The sequence below is a fragment of the Condylura cristata genome, unplaced genomic scaffold (assembly GCF_000260355.1).
Source record: "Condylura cristata isolate star-nosed mole 26May11 unplaced genomic scaffold, ConCri1.0 scaffold00026, whole genome shotgun sequence".
Taxonomy (NCBI): Eukaryota; Metazoa; Chordata; class Mammalia; order Eulipotyphla; family Talpidae; genus Condylura; species Condylura cristata.
The window spans coordinates 12,215,546-12,225,362 of NW_004567127.1; the positions used below are offsets into that span (position 1 = coordinate 12,215,546).

The window sequence follows — 9,817 nt, forward strand, 5'->3', positions numbered from 1 at the left end:
GTGACCCACATGGTGCGGCAGACATCTCCTGACCCGCCCACTGCTCCCCTCAGCAGTGTACTTCTTCAGTCAGCCTGTTCTGCTCCCTACTCTGTCTCAGGTGAAGCCTCTCACCACCCCTGCACCTCTGGCCTGTACCCCAGCTTTGTATCCATAAATAAATTAATCATCTCTGATCCAGTGTCACGATGATTCCAGCTTAGATCACATGTCTATTCCAGAAAGTAGGCATTGAGGTTGACTGTGCCTAGACAGCAGGAGAAAAACATGGTCTCTACATACGATTCTTCCTATTAAACAGTACATTTTCAGTGTGGACTTGGACTTACCTGTGTGCCTAACTTTGATCAGAATGTCTAGCCTTTGAGGCAAGGAAAGGCTTTAAATGTTCCTTCACAAGTGACATGATCCCTTATATTTCTCCCCTGCACCACAAATAAATAGAACTTGTCTAGCCAGTAAGTAAGAAATTTGGTCATATGTAACTTTAACCCTCAGCCTGGACTCAAATTCAGATAAACCTCAATATAAAGATGCCCTTAATAACCTGAAAACTTCAAAACAGGAGAAATCTAAGAAGATACATTTTTAAATTGTTTACTGAGAGTTGAGGTTGTTGGATATGTAACGTTATTGCTGCAAAAAAACCAAAAAATTGTTTTATCACTAATGAGCTTCTATTTCCATTTATTTTCAATATAATACAGTGTTTAAAAATGATGCTATTAAAATAACAAAAATGGTATATAATAACTTTTTTAAAAGATTTTATTTATTTACTTTTGTTTAGAAGAACTGGGGTGCAGGCAAGAGGTGTGGGGGTGGTGAGATGATTCATCAGAGACAGAGAGGGAACAGAGCAGGAAGATATACTAAAATACACTGCTGAGGGGAGCAACAAGCAAGACAGGGGAGGTCTGCTGTGCCATGTGGGTCACCTTCCTGGCTGGGGATCCAACTCATACTTCAGTGATTGAGGCCAGCTTCATAGTGCTGTGCTTTTAATATTTTGCTTCACTAGGGAGGGCCCTAGAATTGTTGATTTTAATGCAAAATTCCTATTACCCTTCTAAATCTTCAAAAATTGATGGAAAAGATGGCTTTACCCTACACATTGTTTCTTTACCTAACAAAATGCTGCAATTACCGAACACTGTGCAAATTGGCACTTCACTCCCGAGAGGAAGTAGGTAACAGATTTTTGAGAGAAATATTGAACACACAAATTCAGCTCTGTCTAATCTTTCTCTTGGCACTGATTTGTGTCTTGATAAAACGACCCTGCTTGTTTCTTCTAGAGATTCTGCCACTCTACTGGGGAGCCTGCCCTGCCACGGTACTGGGGAGCCAGTCTGCTGTGTGGGATGTTTATAACGTTTAGGTCCCCTACTGGGAATGCCACCTGTCTATTGATAGAAGCTATATTTTCCTAGTAAGTTTTATTAATAAAGGTGGTATTTGGCTTTCTATTGCCCTTATTCTTTTCATTGCTTTGCAATTAGTTTGACCCCAGAATCTTGGGGAAAGTATTGCATCTACTCAGAAGTCTCTAAAAGTGCATATTAAAATATTTCCATATAACATCTATAAAATTAATCCTCTGTAAAATTAGACTCTTTTGTAGAAAACATATTCTTTCTCATAGAAAATATGCTGGGATATTAGTTGTATTATTTTTCTCCCTTTTAAAAGCTATTTTTGCTTTTAATATCTTGAAAAGAGGTTGGAAATACATGATGGCAAATAATACTTTTTCTTCTCAAGTGAAAGTTTACTCATAAAGGCGAATTTTACTAGATATAATTTTTTAATATTTAAAAAATATATTAATGATCATAATGTAGGAAAATATAAGCATGATATATCAAAATTCATTATAATAAATGTACTACAACTTATTAGAATATATCTCAGCTTTCTTTTTCAAAGTGGGCAATATTACTAAAACTGACAATTTCTGGAAGATTTAGGATTTTTTTATAGCACGCTAGAGGTGTCACTTGACTGACAGTTAAATCAAAGGGCAGTTCTATTATTTCCACCCATACTGGTACAAAAATAGGAAGCAAGAAGCAGGTTGTCATTCAAAATCAATTATTTCAATACATGATAATACAAGCCTGGAGTGAGAACTGACATATACAGTCTCATGCAAATCTGAAACCTTTCAGAGATTGGCAGACCACAGTGCTACTGGACTGCTATGAATTCAGTTTCATTTAAATTACACAGTTGGGGCTGTTGGAAGAAAGGAAGCAAACTGTAAAGGTATGTACACTAAAACTGAAGAAACTAACGTGGATTAATATTATTGTAAGAACTGATAGCTCATTCCTAGAATTACCTGGTGGTAACTTGATTATCCTGTGTAAATAGTGATATCCTTTATATTCAGAAATTCTACTGGTTCTATCCACATAACAAACCTTATAGGAAAGTCTTGGCTGGATATGTATTTTAGTCTGATTTTTCCATGAGAGGCTCTCTTCTACTAATTCCCATAAATTCATCGTTTCAGGCTCATTAATCAACTGATTTCTTTCATTCCTTCCTGATTCTGTCATGCCTTTTCTTCTCCTAGTTACTTCTCCCTCTTGTCTTCAAACTCTTTATCCATATCAAGACCTTTATCCTCAAAGATTTACCTTCCTTCTTAAAAGAAGGAAGCATTTCAGTATATGCTTTAATCTTTCTCCTTGGAAAGCAAGCTTACTATCCACTATCCTTTATTATCATATTTATTTTCCTCTATGTTCATGTAATGAATTTTTTGCTTTTCCAAGTATACTCTGTACTAAAATATAGGTAACATTTCAAAATATCTGAGTGCTGTGCACTTAATAAATACATATTGGATTGATTGATGTGAATTTTCATTATAATATACAGATTTATGTCATCTTTACTTGTGGCCCAATAACACATCTAATGTCATAATATATAATGCTGAGGCTGACGTCTCTAATAGAAGATTCATCCAGAAACTATGACCTAGAACTGGGTAAGAAACACTAAGCTTAAAACAGGAATATTTTTACCAAGACTTTCAGCTAATGATGCATAGGCTGAATCTGGCAAGATTTCAAATCAGGATAGAATATTACTTTTTGTCAACCCCAAATCTTGTAGTTTTTTTTTCTTCAAGTTTAATTTTAGAATATCAGTTGCCAGCATTCAATATTGAGACCTCTTTCCTGAAATGAAAAGCATATAGTTAACCATAAATGCTGCTAGCCCATTATATGAGTTTCTCATTTAATACAACAAACTGACAAAAATAATTATTTTTATTTTACAGATGAGAAAACTAAGGTTCACAAACATACTTGAAAATGTTCATTGATTGAACTAATGATGAAAATATAATTGCTTCTTGACTAAAAAATTCCTTAAAAATACCAGAGGAAAATAAATTTGATTGAGTTCTAATTATAACGATTACCTTTTACTGCAATGAAAGTGATTCTCTTTGTACTTTAAGTCTTACAACACACTATTTCAAACACTACCTGGGTAGTTCTGAGTCACACTTCCCTTTTTTCCCCAGAGTTATGTTCAAGGACAGAAAGAGCAAACAAACTGCTATATTTACCCATCTGCTCAATTTCTTGTAAAAGACCTTTAAAGACCTTGTAAAAGACCTTTCTTGTTAAAGACCTATATAACTTTCCCTTCTGTTTTTTAGTATTGCTTCTATCAGAAATTTAAAATGATTTCTTCTAAAATCTTATGATTTTATCCCACAAACTGTAGACTGTACCTCTATGTATAATAAACTATATTATTTTTTTCTTTTGTAAATAATTTCCTTTGGGGAGCAATACACTTGTACAGGAAAAAATAGGTAGCAGATAAATATCTCAGTTAAACTAGTCCTGAGTTAATGCCTGAAATTTTTATTAGTCACTTTAAAATTGGAAAGAAGAGGGCCCTCCCTGGTGGTGCAGAGGGTTAAAGCACAGCACTAAGAAGCTTAAGCCACTTCCGCATGAGTTCGATTCCCGCATGAGTTCGATTCCCGCCTGCCCCGGAGGATTCCCGCCTGCCCCGGAGGAGATTCACATGGCATGGCAGACCTCTCCTGACCCGCCCACTGCTCCCCTCAGCAGTGTACTTCTTCAATCAGCCTGTTCTGCTCCCCACTCTGTCGAGGGTGAGAGGATTGTCTCTGGTGAATCCTCTCACCCTCCGCATCTCTAGCCTGTACCCCAGTTCTGTATTAATAAATAAATAAATCTTTAAAAAAAAATTGGAAAGAAGAATTTGCTTTTCTTTGCTATTTGCTTAAGGAAAAAATGCAGTTCTAAAAACTTTGTTTTAAACAATCAGATTTTTCTATCCTTTTTAAAAAACTGTTTCATTTCTTTCTACCACATACATGCCAAACCTCTTTAGAACTTTGTATTATTAAACATGAGCATCTTTTTAGAAGATTTTATCATAATCAGACCAGCATTTGGGTGCATTTAATTGGAAGTTGAATGGGAATAATAATGAGAATAATAATCCAACTATTGAAATGACCTTGGTTAGGTTCTAAATTAAACTAAGTCATTCTTGTGACCAGTTGTATTCTATGGTAATGCTTGTTGGTTCAGTTATGACTTGAAAGCTTAAAATCTAATCATGAATAATAATGACTTTCAGCACTTATTTTCACAACCATAAGAAATGACATTATTTACAGAGAGAATTACTCCTACATATAAAATGAATCATTTATAGGAAGAAACTGTTAATATGTTATTATACAGGAAAAAAAATAGAAAGTTCTAACATAGTAAATAAAGGGATGCTAGATTTATTGTATTCAAACCAGTAAGTCATCATTTTCCCAGTCTTAAAAGTAGCTGTTTGACACATTAAAGGTATAGCTTACTACAAATTGAGGTCTATTAGGGCTTAAAGATCCTGAAAACATGAAGGGGTATTGCCAAAATACCTACCTGACTTTCACAAGAATCTTGTCTCCAACTTTATTGAAGAATTATTGACAAAGAAAATTGTATATATTTACAGAGTTAGTATGATGTTATGATGCTCACATACATTGTTAATTGATTAAAAAGAGCACATTAAATAATACATCCATCACGTCTTTTTGTTATTGTTTAGAACTTTCAAGATCTCTTCTCATCAGATTTCACATGCACATTTTCCATATTAGAATAGTCATCATGCTATGCATCAAATTCTCAGAATGTATTCATGTTATCAAATGTATTCCCTTGTCATATTTATCATTCACCAGCCTCTGACAATCAGCTCTCTACTTTCTATTTCTAGGAACTTTATTATTTTTTTCAATTGCTCTGTGACACCATACAATATTTTTCTTTGTTTGGATTATTTAACTTAATATAATATCCTCCAAGTTCATACATGTTCTTAGAAATGGCAGACTTTCCATCTTTTATATGGCTGAATAAAATTTCATTGTATTTAGATACCACATTTTCTTAACCATTTTTCAGGAGACAGATTATGTCTACCTCTTAAGTAATGTGAGTATGCTGCAAGAAATAAAGATTATCAATTCACAATACCTATCTCCATTATCCAATGTAAAATGCTGGAATATATCATAGCTCTGTTTTTTGTCTTTTTATTGAGGAACTCCTTAGCTGTTTTCCATATGGATGTTAACAATTTATATTTCCATCAAAGTGTGCATGGCTCCTCTTTTCCACATTCAAGCCAACATTTGTTATCTTCTTGTCTTTTTGATAATAGATAGCCTAATACATGTGAAGTGATAATTGACTGTGGTATGATTTGATAATTATTGATCTTGAGCAAATATTAATGTAACTATGTATATAACAATTCCCTATTTGTATGACTTTTTGGGGAAAAATGTCAATTCACTTCCACTTTCCACTTTTTAGGTTGTGTTTTTTTTTCTTTGTTTTAAAAGATTTATTTATTTATGCATACAGAACTGGGCTACAGGCCAGAAGTGCAGGGGCAGTGAAAGGCTTCACCAGAGACAGAATAGGGAGCAGAACAGGATGAGTGAGGAAGTACACTGCTGAGGGGAGCAATGGGCGTATCAGGAGAGTTGGGCTGTGCCATATGGTCACCTCCAGACCAGGGATCAAACTCATGCTGAAGTGGCTTTAGTTTCTTAGTGCTGTGCTTTAACCTGTTGCGCCACCAAGGAGGGTCTTGTTTGTGTTTTTAACTAGTGAGTTGCAAGATCTCCCCTGTAATTTGGATATTAACCCTTAACACACATATAGTTTGCAGATAACTTCTCCCATTCCATAGGTTGCCTTGATATTGAAAAATCTGTTTCCTTTGCTGTGCAGGAGCTGTTTAGCTTGCTGTAGTCCCAATTGTTTATCTTTTTTAAAAAAATACATTTATTTATTTATGCATACAGAACTGGGGTTCAGGCCCAAGGCTTAGGGGCAGTGAGAGGATTCACCAGAGACAGAGTGGGGAACAGAACAGGACAACTGATGAAGTACATTATTATGGGGAGCAGCAGGCTGGCCAGAAGAGGTCTGCTGTGCCATGTGGGTGGGGTGGGGATCAAACTCATGCTGAAGTGGCTTTAGCTACTCAGTGCTGTGCTTTAAACTGCTGTGCCACCAGGGAGGGCCCCCACTCCTTTATCTCTTTAACTTTTCCCCCTGCTTTTAGCATCAAATCTTTTACAGCATTTTCCTACGTTTTCTTCTCAGAGTTTGAAGGTCCTAGGTTCCATAGCTAAATCTTTAATCCACCTTGATTTACTTTTAATTTTGCAAGTGTTGTAAAATAATAATTCAGTTTCACTCTTTTGCATGTTTATTTCTAGTTACCCCAGTGCCACTTACTGAAAAGTCTATCCTATTCAACTTTATGTTTTTGGCACTCTTGTCTGAGATTAGTTGGGTACACAAGAAGTATGAAACCTACAGCTTTTCTGTCTTTTTCTGATAGTTTTGGCTATTAGGGGTCTTTTGTGGTTCAGCAATAATTGCAGAAATCTATTTCTTTGAAAAATTCCATTAGAATTCTAATGGAACTGCATTGAATCTATACATTACTTTCAGTAGTATGAACACTTTGAAATAATAATTCTCTCAATCTAAAAACACAGGGTATCTTTCCATTTATTTGTGGCTTCTTCAGTTTCTTTCTTCAGTGTCTTATAGTTTTCAGTGTACAGGTCTTTTACTTCCTTGGCTAAACATATTCTTAAGTATTCTATTGTTTTGATGTTATTCTAAGTGTGATTGCTTTCTTCTTTTCCTTTCCCTGTGTTTTTGTTGTTGTTAGTGAATAGAAACTACCAACTTTTGCATGTTGATGTAATCCTCTTAAACCTTACTGGACTTTTTATTCATGCTAACAGTCTTTCATGAAGTCTTGAGGAAGTTCTGTATAATATTATCAGCTAACAGCCAATTTTAATTATTCTTTACTGATTTGTGTGTTTTATTTCTACTTATTGCCTAATTGTTCTGGCTAAGATTTTTTAGTACTTATTTAAGTAGTAGTAGTGAGAACGGGCATCTTTGACTTGTTTCTGAATAAAATAAGACAGTTTTTAACTTTTCTCCATCGTTTGTGATAGCTGTGGTCTTGTCACTTATGACCTTTACTCTGCTGAAGTACTTTCCTTCTACACCCAATTTGTTGAGAGATTTTTATCATGAAAGGATGTTGAATTTGTCAAATACATTTTCTGCTTCATTTCAGATACTATGACACTTATGACCTATAAATCAGGGTTAATCACAAACTCGTTAAACTTGGGAAGAATTACAGAGAGAATGAGAAGACTATCTCTATTCCAAGGCTATATATACACTAATATATTTCTCCTCTGAAATTGACATATTCTGCTTATCTTCTTTCATTATCTCAGTTATTTTATAAATTGTTTAAGCTTTTACATAAAATGTGTCAGACACTGTGTGAGGCTAATGACTTAGTAATGAGAAAAATAGATATCTTCCCTAGTATTTTGAGGAATGATAAGTACAGAAATCATGATAACAATGAGAGTGTTGACCTATTCCTGATAAAAGTCAATGTATTGTAAAAGTGACCTTTGCACTAAGATTTAAGTAATGAATAATAGTTTGGAAAAGAGGTGAGAAAAGAACATTCCAAAGAGAAAAAATACCTTGTTTCTTGAATTGAACTTGAGGATATAAAAGAAGCTTGATGAGTCTGAATAACTAGAATATTAGCATGATTAGGGGAAAGAAGTTATTAAAGAGGACAGTTTGTGAGTGAGAGTCTTAGATGCAGACAGTTCTTATAGTTCTGTTAAGAAGTTCATCCTTTTATGCTAATCTCTGGTAATCCATTAATGAAATTTTGGAAAAGTGGTGCTGGTGGTCATTTTCTGGTTTGAAAAAATCATTTTGCCTGCATGCTAGAGAATGAAATGATTGGTGTTAGCACAAGTGGAGAGAGGTCCATTGTGTAGAATGAGGTTTACCATCTTCGTCATGACAGGAAGAAAGGGGGAAAATGTGGGAACTGTCTATACATTTGTAGGGGAAACTAAGAGTTTCCAAGTCTGGGCTAATATCTATTCACTCAAGAATAATGTAATGTGTGTGTGTGTGTGTGTGTGTGTGTGTGTGTATAACACTTATAAAAAGAACTGGATGAGTCTTATTGAATTCCCTAAGTAAAGTCAAAGTGAAGGAAAAATATTAGAGGATAAGGTAGAAAGTCAAGACATATAATGTCATGAAAACCCTAGGTAAACATCTACCCATAAAGGGTCTTAAGAAATGGAAGAAAAAGCCATTGAACAATATTAAGTTGAAGCCATTAGGGAAAGAAAACAGAGAAAGAATATAGACACTAGATAATTCCTGTGAATACTATATAGTTGTGAAATATAGACAGAAATTTTAGAACTTCTTAAATTTGTTAAGAGTTTAAAGATTTTCATACTGTGAAAACCACCCTAATGTTATCCACTCGTTCAGAATTATCAATAAATCAATTGTTAGAAATACACTAGAGAAGAAATATTGATGTACATAAGACACACATCTGTACTAACAGTGTTAGTGGCAACATCACTTGTCAAGATAATTCCCTGAGCTCTTAGAAGTTTCTCTAACAAAAAAGGGTAATGTGAGTCTTCTACAGTATAACCAGATGTTGACTGTAATGGTTTTTGAGTAACTACATATGATTTCATGATTTTCTGGGGTTTTCAAGCTGACAGCTTTTATCAAAATTGGGTGCATTGTTAAGAACTGACATATGCACAAGAGAGGATGTACATTTGGTTATTTTCAGGGCATATGTATTTATTCACATTTTACAATTTAGATTCAATGTGAATTGCGACAAATGGGTCTTCAGCAGTGTTACTAACGGAAAAGTAAGCATTGCCATCACCAGAAACATAGATTTTAAGTCCTGTACACTTGCCGTCGATTTTATCTCCAGAAATAATATCACAGTATGTGCCAGCAGGAAGACCAGTTTGCAAAGTTAAAGACAAAGGCCTGCAAAACAAAATTTAAAATTAACCTAAATTCAATAACATGAAAAACAAACATCCATGCTATCTTTACAACAAACAACTTTGTATTGTGAAATGTTAAGCAATCAACGTCTCAGTGAGAAGAAAATCAAAACACATAGACATATCCAATAGATGTAAATCATTTTCTAAGAACCAAAAGTAATTTTTTTTAAAAAAGATTTATTTATTCATACAGAACTGGGGTACAAGCCAGAGGTTCAGTGGTGGTGAGAGGCTTTACCAGAGACAGAGTGGGGAGCAGAACAGGCAGACTGATGAAGTACACTGCTGAGGGGAGTAGTGGGCAGCAGGCGGGTCAGG

At 34.7% G+C, this 9,817-nt stretch overlaps 1 protein-coding gene across 1 annotated transcript in view; it reads right to left on the bottom strand.

Annotated features, from left to right (window-relative positions):
- Positions 1 to 9,267: 9,267 nt before the first annotated feature.
- The window catches only part of LOC101625273 (pancreatic alpha-amylase), an 8,580-nt gene continuing 8,030 nt past the window's right edge, over positions 9,268 to 9,817 (bottom strand). The window contains 1 exon segment of the mRNA XM_004689720.2: positions 9,268 to 9,654. Coding sequence (XP_004689777.1) covers positions 9,287 to 9,654 — 368 coding nt within the window. The 3' untranslated portion in view covers positions 9,268 to 9,286.